This window comes from Vitis vinifera, chromosome 3, assembly GCF_030704535.1.
Source record: "Vitis vinifera cultivar Pinot Noir 40024 chromosome 3, ASM3070453v1".
NCBI classification, from domain to species: Eukaryota; Viridiplantae; Streptophyta; class Magnoliopsida; order Vitales; family Vitaceae; genus Vitis; species Vitis vinifera.
This window is the reverse complement of record NC_081807.1, coordinates 2,659,976-2,683,006: the sequence shown is the minus strand read 5'-3', so window position 1 is coordinate 2,683,006 and position 23,031 is coordinate 2,659,976. Positions and strand designations below refer to the sequence as shown.

At 38.2% G+C, this 23,031-nt stretch overlaps 1 protein-coding gene across 3 annotated transcripts in view; it reads left to right on the top strand.

Annotated features, from left to right (window-relative positions):
- LOC100257163 (uncharacterized) overlaps positions 1-22,919 on the top strand; it is a 46,909-nt gene extending 23,990 nt beyond the window's left edge. Inside the window, exons 19-39 of one of the 3 annotated variants that reach the window (XM_002279575.5) lie at positions 989-1,117; positions 5,286-5,484; positions 5,572-5,715; positions 6,647-6,693; positions 13,345-13,428; positions 13,545-13,613; positions 13,712-13,788; positions 14,878-14,947; positions 16,583-16,732; positions 17,113-17,178; positions 17,340-17,484; positions 17,622-17,686; positions 17,792-17,857; positions 19,035-19,128; positions 20,278-20,314; positions 20,453-20,510; positions 20,723-20,833; positions 20,993-21,060; positions 22,028-22,094; positions 22,176-22,244; positions 22,497-22,919. In XM_002279575.5, the coding sequence (XP_002279611.3) occupies positions 989-1,117; positions 5,286-5,484; positions 5,572-5,715; positions 6,647-6,693; positions 13,345-13,428; positions 13,545-13,613; positions 13,712-13,788; positions 14,878-14,947; positions 16,583-16,732; positions 17,113-17,178; positions 17,340-17,484; positions 17,622-17,686; positions 17,792-17,857; positions 19,035-19,128; positions 20,278-20,314; positions 20,453-20,510; positions 20,723-20,833; positions 20,993-21,060; positions 22,028-22,094; positions 22,176-22,244; positions 22,497-22,586 (1,905 nt within the window). In that variant the 3' untranslated portion in view covers positions 22,587-22,919. Of the gene's footprint in view, positions 1-988; positions 1,118-5,285; positions 5,485-5,571; positions 5,716-6,631; positions 6,694-13,344; positions 13,429-13,544; positions 13,614-13,711; positions 13,789-14,877; positions 14,948-16,582; positions 16,733-17,112; positions 17,179-17,339; positions 17,485-17,621; positions 17,687-17,791; positions 17,858-19,034; positions 19,129-20,277; positions 20,315-20,452; positions 20,511-20,722; positions 20,834-20,992; positions 21,067-22,027; positions 22,095-22,175; positions 22,245-22,496 lie in introns of those variants that run through there. The other 2 variants (XM_010647556.3, XM_059735816.1) reach the window with 2 other exon arrangements.
- The last annotated feature ends 112 nt before the right edge of the window (positions 22,920-23,031 follow it).

The window sequence follows — 23,031 nt, the reverse complement described above, 5'->3', positions numbered from 1 at the left end:
TATAGGACATTCATGGACTACATGAATATAGATATGACTCCACTTAATTTGAGTCTTTGAGGGTTGGAGAAGTCATCGTTTCAATGATTTAATCTATTCTGCCTCTCCCCATAAAAGCCTGAGGCTTCATACAAGGTCATCTGTGATAGGTATGGTTCAGTTTTGCATTCAACATACTGCCATATTTTTTGTGTTACATAGATTTTCTTTTGGTTCTTTGTTTTTAATGTCCTGGAAAATTTAATATCAACAATAGGCAGAGGGGGCCTTGGTCTCTATCCAAACCATCTACAAAATCTAGAAAAGATAAACTTGTATCACCTAGAGAACTCCTTGACCAAGAAAAAAGAGACTCTATGAAATGATCTTTCAATGCCAAATCAGATCCAAGCCTTCAAAAGTCCTGCACTTCTGCTCTTTCCAGACACTCCAAAATAAGCACAAAGGTGCCAACCTCCAAACCGTCTTCCTGGCCTTGCTAACAAAACTCTGATGCCTGCTAGACTATGAATCTTTTACTTAATGAGGTAATACTCTGTACACTCCCAACTCTGAAGTAACTAGTTGGCATTCCATCAATCAACATAGCAAGTTTGACTGTGGAAATACAAAAATCATTGACTCCCACTTTAATTTGTTTCTTTTAGATATTGACTCATGGAAAGCCTTATTTATCTTAATAGCTAATCTTGTTTTAGATATCCTCTTTTAATCTATATAATATACATTTCATATATTTATTGCATCTCTATGCATACAAGTATTCTGTCATGTATTGAGAAATGCTAAATTTTTTTATGTTCATGTTTCTGAATCTTTTTACTTATATTCCTGAAACAATCTCTCCACTTTATTCACTATGCTGAAAAGCGAGGTTTGAAAGTTGTTCAATTACTAATATTTTCAAGCTTTGGATAATTGGATTTATAGTGCTGTTTGGTTCAAGCCTGCGCTGATTATTATGTTGGTTTAATGGTTTGGATTCCAGGTATTGCTTGGTCTTTCAGGAGTTATTGTTGTCATGCTATCTGTCCTTGGATCTGTAGGATTTTTCAGTGCCATCGGAGTAAAATCTACGTTAATCATAATGGAAGTCATTCCTTTCCTTGTTTTGGCTGTAAGTTCTTTATCTATTCATTAGCTACAATTCTTGCGATTTTAAGGCATTGGTAAGGGAGGAGGTGGATCCTATTTTAGCTATAGATGCTAATATGTTATGATAGTTGGACAAAATGCATTTTGAGTCCCTCGTTATTTTCCCATTAGTTATATGTGTATGATGTGTATATATATAAACTTAAAAAATTCTATACTAAAGAGAATAGGTTAGCTACAATATATTTGTGTCCAGTAATTTATAGTTAATAATGAAAACCCTAACAGAACTGTAGTTAACTGCTTAACCTGTAAAGTACTGAAAGAAAATGATGAGGTGAATGCGCATATGTTATCATGGAGCCAGTTACTTTGATGATACGCAAAACCCCAAAGAATATGTATTTTTTGGCATCCTCTTCTGCTAATCCCACCTTAATGTGAAAAGGTGTTGCTTGCTTTAACTTGAATAGTGGTGCATGGCAGTGGTGATGTGCCTGAAAATGGTGTGGCAATAACAAAGGTGGAATAGAGTACTGGAAGAGCTTAATGGGCTTGAAACCCATTTTAGCTTATTATTTAAAATGATTGGTTAATTAAATTTTGAACCTTGGTTATGTAAAAAGGGAAATTGGAACTTTAAATTGCATGAATAATAACAAATTAAAAATTTATTATTAATCAATTCAACAATTTTTTAAATCCATCAAATAAGGTTTCGAGAAGGGTTGGAGAGAGTGGTGGTAGTTGTCACACCCTCGAAAATCACCCTAAATTTTTCACCTGGTGCGCAGTGCTAAGGACCCCTCCTTAGCCAACCTTCCTTACCAGTCTTCACAACACTCACACATAAGCAACAGCAAACCAAAGAGAAACAAGGACACACGAGATTACAGGAATGTCTTCCCAACTTGTATTAGTTCTCAACCTACAAGATACAAAATTGTTCCTTGAGCCAGAGGATAATGCTTACAACCCAAGCATTCAGAGATCCTCTTTCTCTCCTTCCTCTCTTTTTTTTCTCTCAAGGCTGCAGGAGTCCTATTTAAAAGACTGGCTCTGCAGTTTTCTCCTAGTGGTGGTGCAACTGCTCAGAACCGCTCTGAACTGCTGGTATAACTACCCACCACCCAGATGGTGGCTTGCTGAGAAACCACCCACTTGCATCAGCATCAATTTTGCCTCAGCCCACTGTCAGTCTATGCAGCTCCTTGACTTGCTCACTAGCTGTCCAAGCTGTATCAGTGTGCCTCCCCACACTGATGAGTGAGCCCAAGCCATGTCGAGGTGCCCATGGTCTGGGCCTGTTGCTTTCCCTTCTTGTGTCAGGTTCCGCTTCAACGAGCCATGGCATTGCGCCCATGGCTGTTCCCTCTTGGTGCACAGGGCATTGCGCCCCTGTGCTGTGCATAGGCATTCGGGTGCTAGTCGGTTGTTTGTCTGATGCCCCATCTGGCCATGGCATTGCGCCCATGGTCTTCTTGGCTGGTTTGCTTGCACAAGGTTTAGGCGCCCTCGTGCTGGCGCGGGAAGGGGCTAGGCCGCATCATGCCCCGTGCTGCTGCAGCCACGGGTTGCATGCCACACATGTCGTGGAGCCCATGTGTGCATGCTCAATTGCCATGCCAGGATGCCTTCTTGGTGCGGTCAAGGCTCGCCCTTGGTGCGGTCAAGGCTCGCCCTTGGTGCTCATCTCCCTTGAGACACCCACCCCCCCCTTAAAGAGCAATACGGGCCGTTTTCAAAGTTTCTGGAGGAGACATCAATATGTCTGAGGAGACATAATGGAAATATTTAAATAAATACAAATTAATTTAAATTCTCAAAATATCCCTCTGCACCACTCCTTAGCCCAAGTGCCTTCAAGGTGCGCATGGTGCCTGTCTGGCTTGCCCTTGGTGCGCGCGCGGTGCGTGTCTGGCTCGGCCACGGTGCGCGTGCGGTGCTCGTCTGGCTCGCCCGCGGTGCGCGCCTGGCTCGTCCGCGGTGCGTGTCTGGCTCATTTGTGATTCTCACACTAAGCTTCAAGGGTTCGAACCACCAACCCTCTAGGCTTCCCTTGCTTTCAACCCAGGCTCTCATGGGTGCAAGGCCTACCCATGAGGCCTATTTTTCCCGGTCTAGATCAAGTGGCTAAGGGGCTGACAGTAGTCCTGTGTGAGAAGGGATGTTCTCTAGCCCAAAGCAGATTTGAAGAATTTAAGAGAGAATTGGGAGTGATATTTTTTTAATCTTCTCTGTTAGGAATGAAGAGTTTTCAAAGTGTTTTGAAAAGGTATGTCTTAGTGTTCCCCTCTCTATTATTTCGGTTGAAATGGACCCAATGCATGTTAATCCTGTCTTAAATAGACCTTCAACTTTAGCCACCAAAGGGAAACTCTCAATTGAGTCCAAGATTTCATGATGTTGGAAGGGCCAATCCCACTGCCAAAGTGGGTGAGATTCACTTACAACCATTTTCCTTTTACTTTACTAAGTGCATGAGTTAGATGAAATTTTAAGAAGTGATTCTAAGGGGTCTAGAATCAAATCCCAAACAAGCCTTTGGACCTCCTATGCCCTGCTTTAGACTTGGGCAGATGTATTATCATCAGGGCGTTTTGTCAAGGAGATGCCTCAAGAGGGCATAGGAGAACATTGAGCCATTGATAGTTTGGAGGAATATTTATCATTCTCTTGGATTGGAGAATGAAGCCATCGTTCCCATTAGGTGCACATTGTCTCACATCCACCTTGAAGTGAGGTTGGAGAAGCCCCTTAGTGTATGCCACGGCTTGGCATGCACACTCTGTGAACATCTGTGTACAAATTTTGTAATACTGACACTGCAAAAGAGTTGAAGATAGCGACCATGGGGGAAGCATGCATATAGCCATGTGGTGTGGTCCAGAGTAGAAGGCATCCAGTGCCAGGCTAGTGGAGGACTGTTTTTTCACATAGTACAGGAAACATGGTGCTCTATTATTAGTCAAGACACAGTGATGCTTTCGTGTTGCAAACTGGAATCATGTTTGCAATGAGTGAACCTTGTGGAATTTGAAAGATATCAACAAATCTTCTGTGTTACCATATGCCATCATATCCTTTGTCAGTAAGTTGGCGTTACCTTTAGCTTTTCATGAATGCATTTGTGTCTATTCTATCTTTTCCTGCTTTGTTCATCCAGCTCAACATCATCACTTGACTCACTTCCGCTGTTCGAATTTCCTTGGTGTAGCATTTTGTTACGTAATTTGTAACTGGCCTCCAGTCTTTTTATGAAACTTTGTGTTATCTTTATGAGCTATCTTGATAAGTTAATAGGTACTCTATGATCATATAACACTTTAGAAGCTCTTCTACCCTTAATCCATCTAGCTGTAATTGTATAGGCAAACATCCTCTTCAATTTCACCTTATTGATAAACTAAAGAATGAAAGTAACTACTTTCAAGTATTTCCTCATCATAATTTTCAGTTTTTCCTCATTTCTACTTATTTGTTTACTGAAGTCACATTCTGTGAACTCCATCTTAGTGCTGCCTATAAATTCTGTTTATTTATTTGCCGGCTCATGTAAGGCTTCTTGGTTACATGTCATGAACCTGATAAGCTTCATGCAAGTTGATCTTGAAAATTGCCTAGACTGGAACTCTGAAAAGAAAAAGATTTTCAACAGTAGTTGTGAGTTTTCTCTTTGGAATTCAGGGAAAGAAAATGAGAGGATGAATAAAATATTAAAAGTATAGATTCCTTCCTAATCTCTCAGCATACAACAACCGCTTTTAGATCTTTGATTTTGTTCAGTTCTGAACTTGGTGAGGGGCTTCAGAAATGCTGTTACATCTGCCATTTGTGTACTCTAATGTTTTGTAGCTTTCATTTAGATATTGGCTTAATAGCTTTATGTGTCAGAAAGCATAAATTTGAAATGTAGAGATTTGTTGAGAGGTGTCTCTTGACATGAAACTGCATCTGCCATTCTTCACACTTATTGGAGTTAAACTAAAATATAGATAATCACGATATCATATCAAGATTTAAAATTAATGCACTTGCAAGAAAATGTGGCTATCATTCTCATATTATAGGTATTCCTGCATTGAAAATTGGTATGGATGCCATTACCTTCATTAATGATGAGTACAGTTACCAATTAATGTTTTAGTTGTATATCTTTTACATATTTCAATCCTATTAATTTCTATCAGGTTGGAGTCGATAACATGTGTATACTGGTACATGCTGTGAAGCGACAATCCTTAGATTTGCCTCTAGAAGGACGAATAAGTAATGCACTTGTTGAAGTTGGTCCGTCCATAACACTAGCTAGTTTGTCTGAAGTTTTGGCGTTTGCAGTTGGAAGTTTCATTCCTATGCCGGCATGCCGTGTTTTCTCGATGTTTGCAGGTTCTTTTTTTGTACCCTAATAAGTTTTTGTGTCAGATATCAGTTTGCTCCCTTTACTTTGACCTTTCTCTACCTGTTTCTCTGTAGCTTTGGCTGTTCTACTGGACTTCCTTCTGCAAGTTACTGCTTTTGTTGCCTTGATAGTGTTTGACTTTATGAGAGCTGAGGATAACAGGATCGACTGCTTCCCATGTATAAAAATTCCATCATCTTCTGTGGAATCTGATGAAGGTATTACAAGTCTTTACTTTGGTTGCATTTGCATTAATTTGGATATGGTTAAATTTGATTTTTCATTTGTTAATGTTAGATTTGTGCTACTTGTTTAGGAAGGTTAAGGTTCTTTTTCTTTTCTTTTCTTTTTTTAACAAGAAGAAAAGTATTACTTATAGAAAAGGGAAAAAACAGAAAAAAGGTTGTGAGATACTTTAAATCATGCAAATATAGAAAGAAGGAGAAAGAGGAAACACTAAAAAAGCGGTTCGGTGAAGTGGGGTGGTGTTGGGCCTAGTGGTGGGAAGTTCCCAACAGACGCAACTGGGGAGTGAGGTCTCCTGTGAGCCAGTTATTACCACCCTTGTTAGCTGACTTAGACTTCCACTGGAGAGAGGAATCCACTACTTAGAAAAATCCAAATACGGTGCAACCATTGATCATATTTGCAAGGCCTTCGCTTGCCATGTGACAAACAGGTGATATGATAGAACATTAAAATATCCACCTCCACCTAAAGATAAAACCTCCATTCTGGATGTCTCTTCTTCTAACAGGCACAAAACATCTGCCTCAATGGCCAATCCAAACCAGGAGACTTTGGGAATTCTCCAATAATCCCTTCTCTGTGGTTTGGGAAGGGTTATTTTAAGTGTTTTTCCAATTGCTTCTATGGCTTTGCAAGAGGCATTTTCCAAATATTTTAAATGGTGGTAGAAGCAAAAATAAAAAATGAAAAAAAAATGAAATAACAATATTAATAAAAAAAATAAAAAAAATAAAACCTCTGGTGATAACCTTGTTTGTCTCTGATAAAAAAAAAAAAAAAAACCTTGTCTGTTGTTTCTAGGTTTATATTAATCCTAGGATTATGTTATGCGTGTGTGTTTCCTTTTTTTCATTTGGAAATTGGTATTAGCTCTTACGGAAGCAGTTCTAAATGTTGTAGGCATCAATCAGAGAAAGCCAGGAGGATTGCTGGCTTGGTATATGCAGGTAATTCTCTGTGCCTAAATGAAAATTTTGTGTTTGTAACATCTTGATCTTAATTTTATGGATATTAATTTCTCCTAGCGTGTCTGTCCATGCATTACTGTTTTTTAATACCTTCTTGACGGTTAGCATTGGAACTCATTATACGATGGAGTAATGTCCAGGTAACATTGCAAACTCTCAAAGAAACTAAAGATACCCTGACCCTGACATGTCAATATACTAAAAGGTGATATGGTACCTTTTAAGTTCTCTTGTCTAACCTGCACATCCCTAAACATGCACGGTGCTTTTAAGGATTGGCCTGAGGATTTTGACCCATTAGCATAAATGGGTCTGGTTTAGTTCCACCTATTCAGCTGGTGGATGGGCTAGTTGGATCTGGGGTAGCGATCTTGGACAAATTGTCATATTTTACAATTCCCATTTATAAAATTTGATCTTCATTAATCATTTTCCTATGTTTTATTTATGTTAAAAGGTGAAGATAACTGATACTATTTTATTGTTTTTAATTAATCAATAACATTTTGGATAATAACTTTAGAATGAATAGGGTTTGGGTTGAATTATTCTGAGATAGTTTGGATTTAGGTTCTGAAAATAAAATGGGCCATATTTGTGCTGCGGATGGCCCTATAAATAGCTCAATTGGTGGATCCTCTCATACCCATATGAGAGTGAAGAATTTCTGAACTCCTTTATTGATGATGAATCGGTACACACCATACACATATATATACACAAATGACTGAATAAGAAACAATCAATCTAGCTTAATTCTCTCCTAAAATTAGGAAACTAAATCATAAGGAAATATCCTAAATGATCTCTCCTTTTTTATTCCTAAATTAAAGTCCTAACTTTGGCATTATTTCAACACTCCCCCTCAAGCTGGAGAATATATATCATATAATCCCAGCTTGCAAGTTAAGTCTTCGAAGTTAGGCCTAGGTAAAGCTTTGGTGAGGATGTCTGCGGTTTGGTGCTTGGTAGGAACATAGTTTAATTTGACCGTCTCACTAGTCACCTTCTCTGTGATAAAGTGTCTGTCAATCTCAACATGCTTGGTCCTGTCATGATGCACGGGGTTCTTTGCTATGCTTATAGCTGCCTGATTATCACACATCATCAGAATTGGAGATGAACTCGTTTGTCCCAGTTCACTAAGAACCCTTTTTATCCAAATCCCTTCACAGATTCCCTGTGCAAGAGCTCTGTACTCAGCTTCTGCACTACTTCTGGCTACAACTGATTGCTTCTTACTCCTCCAGGTAACAAGATTTCCCCAGACAAAAGAACAATATCCGGAAGTGGACCGCCTGTCAATGATGTTTCCTGCCCAATCCGCATCTGAGTATACTTCAGTGTCACGGTTCTCTGTCTTTCTGAAGAATAGGCCTTTCCCTGGTGTCATTTTTAAATATCTAAGAATCCTGTAGACTGCTTCCATGTGTTCCTCAGTGGGGCTGTGCATGAATTGACTTACAGCACTCACTGCAAAGCCAATATCTGGCCGAGTGTGTGAGAGATAAATCAAGCGCCCGACAAGCCGCTGATATCTCCCCCTGTCTACCGGTGTACTTTCTTTCTCGATACCAAGTTTCTTCTGACTATCCATAGGAGTATCAATTGGTTTGCATCCAAGCATACCGGTCTCCTTAAGAAGATCGAGTATGTATTTTCTTTGAGAGACTACGATTCCTTTCCTTGATCTAGCCACTTCCATACCAAGGAAATATTTCAAATTTCCAAGGTCTTTAACTTCAAACTCTTCTGACAAATACTTCTTCAAATTCTGTAACTCCCCCATATCATTTCCAGATAGAATAATATCATCGACATAGACTATCAATATGGCTAATTTCCCGGCATGAGATTTCTTGACAAATAGAGTATGATCAGCCTGACCTTGTTTGTAGCCCAGCTTCAGGACTGCTTTTGTGAATCTATCAAACCAGGCTCGAGGAGATTGTTTAAGGCCGTACAATGATTTTTGGAGTTTGCAAACCTGATTCTTTGCCATACTTTCTTCGAAACCAGGTGGTATTTCCATGTAGACTTCCTCTTCTAGGTCCCCATTTAGAAACGCATTTTTTATGTCCAGTTGTTGCAAGCACCAATCTTGATTGACAGCCAATGAGAGAAGGATCCTGATAGTGTTCAGTTTTGCAACAGGAGCAAAAGTCTCCTGATAGTCTATCCCATAGGATTGTGTAAACCCTCTAGCTACCAAACGAGCCTTGAATCTTTCGACTGATCCATCTGCTTTGTATTTTATGGTGAAAATCCACTTGCACCCCACAGGCCTCTTCCCAACCGGCAAATCTGTGATAGTCCACGTCCCATTCTTCTCAAGTGCATCAATCTCATCTTGTACTGCCTTCTTCCATTCTGAAATTTTTAATGCCTCTTGTATTGTGTTGGGAACCTGAGTATCATCAAGAGAAGTAGCAAATGCTCTGTAAGATGGTGATAACCCTTCATACGTAACATAATTCCCAATTGGATGATCTGTACATCTCCTAACACCCTTCCTCAATGCAATTGGCAAAGTAGAATCATCAATGCTGGGAATTAACACCTCTCCAGCCCTATCCTCACCTATGTTCTCTTCAGGAAGACTTGAATTGGAGTCAATATATTGGCCACATGTTGACTGTGATCCGTGCTCTAATTCCTGTCTTTTCCTCCTCCTGATGTAAACTTGTAAGTTCTCATTAGCAAGTTGTGGGGCTATAGGTTGAATAGGCATGGGAGACTGGATGGTCACGGGAGAAGGAACATTTGTGTGCTGGGCTGGCTGAACTGATGGCGGCATGGGTGTGGACAACTCAGTGGGCGCGAATTGGGAAGGATTTGGTGACTCTGAGTGAAAAGAAGGTACACCATCAAGAAAAGACTCCCAAACTTGATGTTCATTCATGCTCTCCCCCTGAACATGAGATTTGGGATAGAAGAAGACATGTTCAAAGAAAGAGACGTCCATGGTGGTGTAAAATCTTTTGTTGGTTGGAGAATAGCATTTGTACCCTTTTTGGGTTGGAGAATACCCTAGAAAAATGCACTTATTTGCTCGAGGAGCAAATTTGCTACGATTTTGAGGATACACATGAACGAATGCCGTACAACCAAATACTTTGAGTGGTAAATCAGAAGAGGCGGCATGGGTGTGAGGAAACTGTTTTAAGAAAAGTTGACGTGGGGATTGAAAGGTAAGCACTCTGGATGGCATACGGTTAATCAAATAGGTAGCTGTGAGAATAGCTTCCCCCCAGAAATAGTTTGGAACATTAGAGGAAAACATAAGGCACCGGGCAACCTCCAAGAGATGTCTATTCTTGCGTTCGGCCACCCCATTTTGTTGTGGGGTGTCAACGCAAGAACTTATGTGGATAATGCCATGATTTTGAAGATAAGTACTGAGACTACTAGTAAAGTATTCCTTTGCATTATCTGACTTGAGGACTTGTATTTTGGAATTGAATTGATTTTGAACCATACGATTGAAGGTTTGAAAAATGTGCCCGACCTCTGACTTTTCTTTCATAAGGAAAACCCATGTTACCCGAGTATGATCATCAACGAATGTTACAAACCATCGAGTGCCAGAAATATTTTTTATCCGGGAGGGACCCCACACATCACTATGTACTAGAGAGAAAACAGTCGAAGGTTTGTATGGGATTTGAGGATATACTGTTCGAGTATGCTTTGCAAACTGACAAATTTCACAGTGATAAGATGCTGGATTTTTATTGATAAATAATCTGGGAAACAATTTTGCAAGGTAAACAAAGCTAGGATGACCAAGGCGATAGTGTAACATTATAATCTCACTATCTTTATTGACCTTAGAATTTGACACAGAATTGAAAGACTCTGACATACTCTGAGACTGTACGCAACTTGCTTGAGAGACTTGGTTGGAGAATTGGCCACATGAAAGGAGGTAGAGCCCGGAACACAGTTCAGCACTGCCAATCATCTTCCCCGATTTCAAGTCCTGAAAAACACACAAGTTTGGATAGAATTTAGTAACACATTGGAGATCATGAGCCAATTTGCTAATGGACAAAAGATTGCAATCCAAGTTTGGAACATGGAGAACAGAGTCAAGATATAAGTCTTTAGTAAGTTTTATAGAACCTGTCCCGGCAATTTTTGACTTTGAACCATCAGCAATATGGACGGATGAATGACCATTACTTGGCTTGTAATTTTGAAGAATGGCAGCATCTCCTGTCATGTGATCAGAAGCACCTGTGTCTACTATCCACGGCCTCATTCCTCCTCGATTAGCAGTGAAGGCTACACCGGTAGTACTGCCACTGCCAACTTGGCTTAATAATTTTTGTAGCATCTCCATCTGCTCTTTGTTGAATGGACTCGGCTCGGGAACAGAGGTGCTCTCAGAGTTGGCAGCCACGTGTGCTCTGCCATCTCTGTCAAACCGTGGCTTTGGTTTCCAATCAGCAGGTTTGCCATGAAGCTTCCAGCAAGTCTCCTTATAATGGCCTGGTTTCTTACAATAATCACACCAAGGCCTATCCCGTTTCTGACGATCTCCACCACTACTATTAAATGACCGAGCCGCAAGGGCAGAGGCATCCAATGTTGGGGCAGGTTGCTCTTTTGATCCCATCATCACTTTCTTTCTACTTTCTTCACGTCTAACCTCTGAAAAAGCCTCCCTGAGACTTGGCAGGGGTTTAATGCCCATGATTCGGCCTCTAACATCATCCAATTCCCTGTTTAGTCCTAGGAAGAACTTGAACAGTCTCTTTTGTTCCACAATTTGCCTGTATGTTGCTGCATCATCCGAACATTTCCATGAGTGAGTCTCAAATAAGTCAAGTTGCTGCCAATACCTTGTGAGTGTGTTGTAATACTGAGTAACTGACTGCTCTCCTTGGCGGAAGTCATGTAGAGCTGATTCAACCTGAAACAGTTCTGAAGTATTTTCAGAACTTGAGTAAGTTTCTTTGGCTGCATCCCATATGTCCTTTGCAGTCCCAAACAGCAAGAAATTTTCGCCTATGTCATTGTTCATGGAATTGATAAGCCATGACATGATCATGCTGTTTTCAATCTTCCACTTCCTGAAACCCGGTTCTGTAGTTTCTGGCATGACTGCTTCTCCAGTGAGGTACTCATCCTTTCCTTTACCGCAAATGAACAGCAACACAGATTGTGACCACTGTAAATAGTTATGGCCATTTAATTTGTGTCCTGTGATGAGAATAGGAGAGGAATCATTGCCACCAAGGTTTGGAATTTCAGATCTGCCCCCTGATTCTGGTGACGTGACGCTGGATACTTGTGATGATGTCATTCCGTATTTTGTCATGGACCGGAAAGGTAGAAGAACACTTTTCAAGGCACGTGCAGGGACTGGAGTTGAGAAAAAATAGCCGAAGGACGCCGGAAAATCTGATCAGAGGGCCCGCGGAAGCAAAAGAACCCCAAAAGAGGCACGTGCAGGGCTCGGATTGCACAAACAGGTAGGAAGGGTGGCTGGTCGGCGTCAGGCGAGCCTGGAGGAGGAAGCGCGTCGCCGGAAAGTGGCTCACGCGCCCTCACGCGCCGGCGCGTGAGATGCAGTCGCCGGCCGGAAAAACGCGCGTGGGCGGCGCGTGGATGGGTTTCTGGTTCCGGTGCTTTGGGACAAATTGGAGATCTCCTCCAGGCGCTCCTTGCGGTGTAGAAAAAAAACCGTCGCCGGAAAGTTCGCCGGAAAAATTCGCCGGAAAAGTTCGCCGGAAAAGTTGCCGGCGGTGAGTGTTTTCTGACGACTATTCGACTGACTGGAAAGTGTTTTCTCCCTTGGCTCTGAGAACAGGGACTGATGGCCGGAATGAGAGAGAGAGAGAGATGATCGGATTGAGATATGGCCAGAAAGATTTGGCCGGAATGAGTGATGGCCTGAATAAGAGGTGGCCAGAAGGGATTAGGGTTTCAGAAAACTGGCTCTGATACCATGAAGAATTTCTGAACTCCTTTATTGATGATGAATCGGTATACACCATACACATATATATACACAAATGACTGAATAAGAAACAATCAATCTAGCTTAATTCTCTCCTAAAATTAGGAAACTAAATCATAAGGAAATATCCTAAATGATCTCTCCTTTTTTATTCCTAAATTAAAGTCCTAACTTTGGCATTATTTCAACAGAGAGTCTAAGGTTCAAGTCCCATGCTTAGCCAATAAGTGGTTCTATGGAAAGGGGCCATGTGTTCATGGTTTTCCCCTGTTGGTGCATTGATTTTGAATCCATCTCCTAAAATTAGATCCAGTTTTGGGCTGACCAGTTATGAATCTAGCTTCAATTCTACCAGGATCAGAACCATCTGATCTGGCTTTCTCCCATGGGTTACAACAATGCAAAAAGAATATGGATACAGTTGCAGAAATTCTCGTAATTAAGTGAAATATTAATTTTAACGAGCTGAATTCTCCAAATAATTCAAGCTTCAAACCCGCTAGGTTAGATAAAGTCATTCAATAATGGAGTATCAATTGCTTTATCTTTTGTTTTGGGATTTAATGGATGCCAATATCTGTTTGATGAAATAGGCGAGCAATCATATACTTTCTTTCTATTTCATTTTTTAAATTGCTTTTTGTATCACTTTGATCTTGCAGGAAGTTCATGCTCCCATTCTTGGTATTTGGGGAGTTAAAATATTCGTCATTGCTGCTTTTTTTGCTTTCACATTAGCAAGCATTGTAAGTTGGTCATTGTATAGAGATAGTAATGTCTAATTTTTTAGTTATATATGTTTTATTTTCTCTGCTTTTCTATCTCTATATTTTCATGTCTTTCCACATGTCAATCCTTGTAGGCATTGTGTACAAGAATTGAACCTGGTTTAGAGCAACAAATTGTCCTTCCTCGGGATTCATATCTTCAGGTTTGACTTTATAGCCTAATTCCTCCTTGTGTTGTGGCTTTCCTTTAACATTTTCCATTTTATCGTATCTTCTTAGTTGTTAATTTTTGTTTGCACAGGGATATTTCAATAATGTTTCAGAGTATCTCAGAATTGGACCTCCATTATACTTTGTTGTTAAAGACTATAATTACAGGTATCCATGAATGTTATTTTGTTGCTCTTTCTTGCCTTATGTACCTTTGGAAAATATGCCAGTTTGAAATTCTGGCAGATTGGGTGGCACATTATTGAATATTTTTCCAGTCCATATGAGCTGTAACAATTGTATAGTTATACATAGAATCTCCTAAGATTTTTTCCCTTCTTAGCATTCTTCACTTATTTTATTTATCTTTGATAACATAATCATAGGCATTATTTCCTAGGCTATTTTTGGACAATTATTCTGTATATATTCATATGTAATCCTGTACAAAAAAACACAGCAGAAAGCATTTCAAAAAAGGGTTCTGGATCTGAATGAGAACAGAAGGTTATATGATGTGATGCATTGAGAAGATACAAAAAAAGGGTATATAAAAACATATTGTTATAAGAAATTATGTGGGGTTGAACCTCTTAAGAGAGACATAATATTCCCATTATTTTCTACCCAAATCCATCTTCTAGAATGGACTAGTTGCGGGACAAAAATTGGAGTGATTAAAGAAAATGAAACTGAGTGAAATTGATAGCCTTGGGACATTTGAATGCTCCTCAATTTGATGTGAGATTAAAGAAAGAGGTTAAAGAAAGAGGCACTTCTATATAGTTGCTTCCTTGTTTTAAACTTGTGATTCTTTTGATGATGATGATGATAAGGACAAGCTTGAATACTGTGTGGGGTCCTCAAAAGATTCATAATGATGGGGGTGGTGGCAACACCTTAATTAGGTTGATATGGTGTAATTTGTAAGCTATTCCTTCCTATAACTTGATTGTGAGAGGCTTATGATCTTTGGGACTACTCTTTAGAGGGCTCGTCTGCCAACTGTCATTTTAATATCTCTATTAAACTTTCAATTCTTCAGAAATCCCAATTAATAGAATTCCATTTTTAACTAAGAGATAAACATGAACAGAGCTATAAACGTTTTAAGAATACCGACTCAACAATCTAGTAGTCCTTATTAATTGCTTGTTTCATTTTGCTATGTTTATCTTGTTTGTTGTACTGTTAAAATAAATATATTTAAGATTAATATGGTTGTTTGGTCTAATGTTAAATGACCTTCTTACTCAGCTCGGATTCCAGACACACAAATCAGTTGTGCTCCATCAACCAGTGTGACTCAAACTCTCTTTTGAACGAGGTAATATGATTTGTGAAGGACCTTTTTCATTTCATAAATGGATATTAAGTAAAACTTGAGACAGCTACACAGTGTGGCATACACATATTGATAACTGCTTGTATGCTTTGTGATTATGTATTGAGCTTGAAATCATGAAAATTTACATTCGTCAACTAATTTTATTGTTTTGTATTTTTCCAAATCATGTAAATCTGAAGCCTATATACTTTTGGGTTATAATCTTGTAACATGTGAATTTGGTAATTTTGATTGATTGCTTCTATTTGTTGCATATGTGACTGGTTCATATCTAGCAAACACTGATTAAAGCAGTTAGATGGCTCTGTTGTCTTCTGCATGAAATCATTTTTTTTGATAGGCATCTACTACATGAGATCATTACAACATCTCATCAATGTAATGTCGTTCATGGGTTGACCACTTTAGAGCCCCAATCATATCAACTCCATGTCTGCACCTATCTTAAAGACTGGTGCCAATTGTAATTATTAGTGAATTCGTGATGATTCTTGGTTATCATAAGTTCCATTGAGACAAATGAAACTCTCTAAAGGTCTACAATGGCATTAACTATGAAACCCAAAAAATTGATATGGGGAAAAAATGATATTGAATGAATTAATTTGTTAAATCTAAAACCTTGGCTGAATCTATTATTTTGTTAGGATACTTTGTAGCTAAACTTTTGAGTTAAGGGGTACATAAAATTTGATTTCCATCTCTTACCCCTTCCTTTCAATTATTTACTAAATCTGGCTCCTCCAATCTTTGATTATCCTTATAGAGTTTGCTTTCACAAACTTTTGCTGGTAGCTGGCTTCTATTATCAGAGGTAGCTGAGATGGTCCATGCACATCTTTACAGTATAATATTTTGCTCAATTTACATTAGCAATTCTTTGAAACACATTTTGGCATGATCCCAACCACTGTCTTAAAAAATTATCGTACTTTGAGCTGTCTACATTATATAAAGTAGGTGTCTATTTTTCTCCCATGAAATAAAAGTTCCTAGTGAGAGGATAGAGGATGTGATATGGGAGATCTAAAGAGACACTATAGAAGAGGTTGAATTAAGCAAAAGGAAAATACAATGTGAAAAATCCAATCAGCAGAAGAGGTGGAAAGTTTGTGAGGCAGAGTATTTTTCAATATGTATGTTCTGAACAAGCCAATTCTGAAATGTAAGTTAAGATGACGTCCATGTTATGGGAAATAATGATATCTTTTAGAAGATATTTGTGGCCCTAAAACTTCATTTGCCATCTGCTAACCAAGTTGGCTGAGTTTCTTTCACATGTCAGCCTAGTGTTACAAAAGCAGGCACCTCCATAATGCCTTTCAATGGATCAAATGGCTTTGCCTGATAGGGATCACCCATCCTTCCATTTTGGAGGATTGGGTGACTCATGAGAAATTCCTTCTGCCATGTGTGTATATCACATAACACTACATATGTCTATTTTCTTCCTTTTTGTCTTTTTGATTGGCATCTTTGCTCCTATATTTAACAGTTGCTCTAATGGCTGTCCACTTCATTTAAATACTCAAATACATTTTTCTTATTTTCTGTGTTATACAGCAGGTTTTACCTTGGATTGAGTATATAACTTTATTCTTCATGCCTCTGCAGATATCAAGAGCATCTTTGGTGCCAGAATCAAGCTACATCGCTAAGCCAGCTGCCTCCTGGCTTGATGACTTTTTAGTATGGATGTCACCAGAAGCCTTTGGTTGCTGTAGAAAGTTTGTAAATGGTAGTTATTGCCCACCAGATGATCAGGTCAGTGCTCCTGGGACACTGGACATTATTGCCTCTTTTTTTTTGGCCTTGTAACTGCTCTTGTTATAAGCAGCTTAGTTTTTTTTTACTAGCAAGTCTTCGTTCATTGTAATCTCTCTCTCTCTCCCGTATCAATTTCTAGTTTTAACCTGCATCTTATTGATGGTCCAATGGTACAGTTTTATGGATTTAATTTTCATTCATAAGATTATGATTATTATGCTTCCACTCATAATGTGGTATCTGATAAGTTGTTGCTGAATTGCTCTATTCTGTCCATCTGACATGATTTTGATGTGTGTATATATATATTTATATTTGTTATTCTTTAGCGTGACATGCAATTAGATTATTGAAGTAGGCATATTTTCTTTCTCCAGCCTCCTTGCTGTTCTCCTGATGAAGGTTATTGTGACCTAGGAGGGGTGTGCAAAGACTGTACAACGGTAATGTACCTCTATGTCGCTGAGAGAATATCCTCATATGTTTTCAGTAAACTATTTTACTATGAATGTATTTTTCAGTGGCCTAACATCAAGCCAGCACTATTAATAAAATGTCAAAAAAAGAAACTGTCTTGAGATTTAACATTTTGGAATGGTTCCAGTGCTTCCGTCACTCAGATTTGAATAGTGGCCGGCCATCTACAGAACAATTCAGGGAGAAGCTTCCATGGTTCCTTAATGCATTGCCCTCTGCTGATTGTGCAAAGGGTGGCCATGGAGCTTATACTAGCAGTGTTGATCTGAATGGTTCGTTGCATTGTCATTTTTAATTATGTAAATTGAACAACTATGCTATGGTATATATCCCTGTAAATATTTGCACAAGGAGCCTCATACTCACCTGAGTAGTTTCCCCTGAGCAATACCTTGTAACCTATTGTCAGGTTATGAAAGCAGTGTTATACAAGCATCAGAGTTCCGTACATATCACACACCACTAAACAAACAGGTATGTGATCATCTCTACTCTTTAGTAAACAGATCCTACAATGTTATTTTGGTAATTTTCTCAGCATCGATTATGTTAAACAATCCTTGTATCTTTTTTCCATAGGTTGACTACGTTAATTCAATGAGAGCTGCAAGAGAATTCAGCTCAAGGGTTTCTGATGCCTTGAAGGTTTGAACTCATCCATGTGGAGTTGCCATTATTTAGTTATTTGTCCTGATTTCATGAATAAGGATTGGATATTAGCTTTAGAAATAATGGGAAAAAGAATGGAATATTCTTCTATCTTCCAGACGCAAGAACATGTCATTGTAATAGTGCAATAGTGCATCTACCAAACATATATGAGAAAGATGGTGTTGGCATACAAATTTCAAGGTCTTTGCACTTGAGAGTAGTTATGTTGGTAGCTCCCTGTTGCATACTATCCACCCTTGATATCTACATTAGCTGACTGTTTTAGGCCAGCTACAAATTATAGTAGCCCTTCATCAATTTTACATACGATTATATATAACAAGCTTCTAGACTAGGTGATTCTTGAGTTTCTTAAGTGTTGTGAGTTGTGACAAAGCTCCATCAATATGTGCATACTTCTATATGGAGTTGGTTTTGGCAATTTCTTGTGAGTGCAGTTATGATTTGAAATCCATCTTAGTGGCACTAGAGCCTAAGGAAACATTTTCCACACAAGATTTTTCCATGTTCAACACCATATTCAGCTCATGTGTTGCATTTTATTGGTAAGCGAGAGTTGAAGCTTCTACATGGAGTTAGGTTATGGCAATTTGTTGTGAGTTCAGTTCTGATTTGAGATCTTTTTTGGAGCACTAGAGCCTGAGGAAACGTTTTTCCACAAACTCTTCCCACATTTGACCCAATGTTGAGTTGGTGAATTGCATATCTCATGGTAAGCGAGAGTTGAAGATCATCTTTGCAAATTGAAACAAAGATCAGCAAGAGGCTTACTGCAGTTTATCCATGTTCCAGATAATATTGGATAAACTTCCTTTGAGTAAAAACAAAGTTTAACATTTGAAGAAATATTTTCATTATTATCTTCTCTTGTTTCAAACTAGATAAGGGATTGAATCCCCTTCTTATCTTTGATACTGATAAATGAGTTTTTTACATAATCTTGACTTTTTCGGGGATAATTTAGAGTGGATAAAGTCACATGCCTACTCCCTTTGTTACCAACCAATTCATATGGACTTATTTTCTTGACTTTTACTCTGTTGAATGGTTTTAATAAAAAAATTGATTCTAAATTTCAGAGTGTAGTGAGTAGCTCTGCATGGAATTGTGTATTTGCTGCCTGAGATATTTTTTTATTTTTTAAATGCAGATCCAAATCTTTCCATATTCAGTGTTCTACATGTTCTTTGAGCAATATTTGGATATCTGGAGGACAGCTTTAATCAACATTGCTATAGCACTTGGTAGGTGTTCAAAGAATTGTAAATCTGCCTTTTTAGGTCTATTTTGATTCTATATTACATATTTTGATCTCTATCTGTGTTTTTTTATTCTAGTACAGACCTTGCTCCTTGCTCTCTCCCTCTCTCTCTCTCTGTGCGCACATGCATCAGTGTGTGTGCCCCTCTGTGCCTGTACATGTGTGTGTGTGCGTGCGTGTGTGTGCCCATTCAACATATTAGAACTGAGTTTACAGTCTTTTCTAATACCTTTTAGAATAGCTTACATCTCTGCCTCCATAATGAAGCTCTCACCAGCTGGGATTAAAGAAACTACCATAACTTGTGATCCCTCAGGATACCTGTATGTCTAACTTCCCTGGGTTACACAAAGTGCAGCTTACAAAAGTAAGCTTTAAGGAGGTGGTTTCATGATCACTGGCTTCAGTCTAGGAATTTCAGACTTCAGTGAACTCCTTCAAAATTTTTATTCACCAAAACTCACTTGGAAGCCAGGAAATCCACATCTCTATCTTGCCAAATCACCCAGAAAATAGCCACAAAGAAGGAACAAGAACATAGAGTTTTTCCTTCTCAGTTTTTAACCGGCCTCCAAACAAGATCAAAATCATAGAAATAGTTTCAGAGTCTCTGCTGAAGTACATGAGAAAGATGCCAATGGGTAAGTAAATAATCAATTTTCTTTACACTTTCTCTGCACAAATACATGTCTTGACAAAGAGCCATATATGGCTTGAAGAATCTCATTGGCATTTACGTTTTAACAAGCAACTAGTCAAGCTACAACCCTCACCTTAGGAGGAACCTCGACTTTCTAAATCATTTCTTCTGTGCAGTTGATGGTGGTATTGGTTTTAAGCATTTGTCAGTGGTTTTATTTAACCCCATAAGTGAAAGGTTGACAACTAGTCAGGCTACAATCCTGACCTTAGGAGGAACCTCAACTTTCCAAATCAATTTTTCTGTACAGTTGATGGTACTATTGATTTTAAGCATTTGCCAGTGGTTTTATTTAATCCCATACGTTATAGGTTGATTCTCACTTTATTTTTTTGCTTTGTCTAAATTTAGTTTCATGTGCTCTAGTTCACTTACTATCATGCTTGTTATTACTGAGGCACTCATTTCATATTGCATTTGTTGATATAACAGGTGCTGTATTTATTGTTTGTCTAGTTATCACTTCCAGGTTTGTATTCTTCTTGTTGCTTTTGACTTGGTTTTTGCTTTATTTCTTCCTTCTCACATGAAATTACTGGTGACAAGTCAAATTCCTTTTGAAGTTAAACTATTTGTTTTTTCTGTTTTCCTTTCTCATTAAATGCAGTGTATGGAGTTCAGCAATTATTTTACTTGTTTTGGCAATGATTATTGTGGATCTCATGGTATATATCTTCTACCTTGGCAATAATAAATTGCATTTCTCTTTGTTTAGGTTTTGATTTGTTGATTCTGTGTCATTGCATTTTTATCCTAATAATTCGCTCTATTTACTAAATTCTCTCTTTTGTCAATTGTTTGTCATTTCGCTTTATGTTTTCATCCATTATTCTCTTTTTAAAGAAACGGAAAATTGATGCCTGATGGATCTACTCAGGGTGTGATGGCATGTCTGGATATCCAACTGAATGCAGTCTCTGTTGTAAACCTTATAATGTCAATTGGGATTGCTGTTGAGTTCTGTGTCCATATTTCACATGCCTTTTCGGTCAGTATCAATCCATTTGCAATTTCATTTTAAGGCTTTGTATGCTTTATTTATTGTATTATTTGGGAGGGTGTGATGGAGTAACATTCATGGCATTGGCAATTAAGGTTCTGTCCTCAGAGTTGTATTATTTACAGAAACTTTATTGGACTTCTATAGGTAAGCCAAGGTGATCGGAACCAACGAGCAAAGCTGGCTCTGGGTACCATGGGAGCCTCTGTCTTCAGGTAACTGATAATACTCTTTTGTTTGTTGAGGTTTGGAGGCTTTTGCACCACTTGATAGAACTCCTCTGGGCTGTAAACAGAAGCCACAGGTTGACACAATAAAGTGTTAGAAGCATGTGTTTGAGAACATTGATTAGTGCTCAGAAAATAAATGAACATTCAAAACAAATTGAAGATATATGAAGGACAAAATATGCGTAGGAAGCATTGCTATCAGCAATATTCAGCTTTCTTTCTCATGCCCACACATTGCATAGTCTTTAAGTTTTGTCAGTTAAGGTTTTGAGGACAATCAAGCAATGTAGAACTAAGAAATGTCCCTTTAGCTGGAGAAAACCAACATGACTCACATATATGGTTATAATTATTTTGAATATAGACAAAGTCTAAAATGTTTTCACATAATAATTGTTTTTTATCATCTCAGTATGCTAACATATTTTCTACTCTAGATGTTGCCTATGGTCTTTTTGGTTCAAAACATAACATGGATATTAGAGTGAGTGTAGCTAACAACTGCCATCAAGCCGTTTTTGACTAGGTGGTCGAATTGATGACGCCAGGAGGTGTTTAGTGTCTATTTATATTGTAATAGCATTATATCAGATATCAACCAGGAAAAAGTTATTATTATTCTTATTATTATTTCATAGGCCATGAAAGGATTATTACTAATATCTAGCTGTGTATCATTTTTCATTATTATTTCGGAATTCCACTAATTAGGATACCTACATCTGTAAACCTTTGCTATGTGAAAAAAGCAGCCATATCATTATTTTCACCCCTTCACAAATCTTCTTATTCCTTCTTTTCTCTTTTCAAAACATAATCATGATCCGTATACACCACTAGTTTTGAGGATTAATGAATTGTATGATCCATGGCAGTGGTGGGCTGGAGTTCTGTGATGAGATAATGTTTTCATTTACAGGTGTTTGTATTTTGATTTTGATTTTTTTTTCAGTGGAATTACGCTTACAAAGTTAGTCGGGGTTATTGTCCTCTGCTTCTCAAAATCAGAAATTTTTGTGGTAAGAATCCTTCCTTTGCTGCTTTTAATTTTACATTTTACTAATATTAGGACTCTTGAGAGTTGGCTTTCTGCTCTGCAGGTTTATTACTTCCAAATGTATCTGGCATTGGTTCTTATTGGTTTCTTGCATGGGCTTGTATTTTTACCGGTGAGTTATTCCTCCATTACCATGTAATTATTCCTTACCTTAAAGAGGTCTAAATTTCAGGCAGCTAGGCATCCAATAGGTATATGGTGAACTCCTGAACTAAAAAAAAAAATGTGGAAGAGGAAGCAGTGATGATGATGCTGGTTCTTGCAGTTTTGTGATTTGTCCCCTAATCTGAAACAAAATTTTCCATATAAAAAACAGAAGATTAATAACCACACTTTGTAATTTTGTTTCATTTGTGGATTGCAGGTGATACTAAGCATGATTGGTCCACCATCAATGCATGTACCCATAAAACAGCAAGAAGATGAGCCCTCTTCGTCAGCATTATTGGGCTAATTAGTTCAGCAGCAAAGCCTCTCTTTTGGGGCTAAAATTCTGGTCTTTGTTCTCATACTTATTGTACATTATTACAGTATAGTTGCATAGACAGTGAGTCATGAACATTTGTCACTTGAATCAGTCTCAGTTGGAGTCTTTCCAGTATTTAAGTAAAGTAAGATAGAGGGGTGGAGTCATATCACTTAGGGTTTGATACGAGTCTGGGACAGGACAATCACAGTGATCCATATTTGTATCAGAGATTTATTTTTATGTATGTTTTAAAAGAGACTACAGAATACACTACTGTATATTCTATGATTTTTTTTTATTTCATAAATTCTTCTTAAATATTTGGGTAAAATGTTTTTATTTTTTGGGTGTTCCCTTAGATTCTTATTACCGTTTTAAAAATAGATGTATTTTTTTTATAAAATACATACGAGAAATAATAGTTCCATAT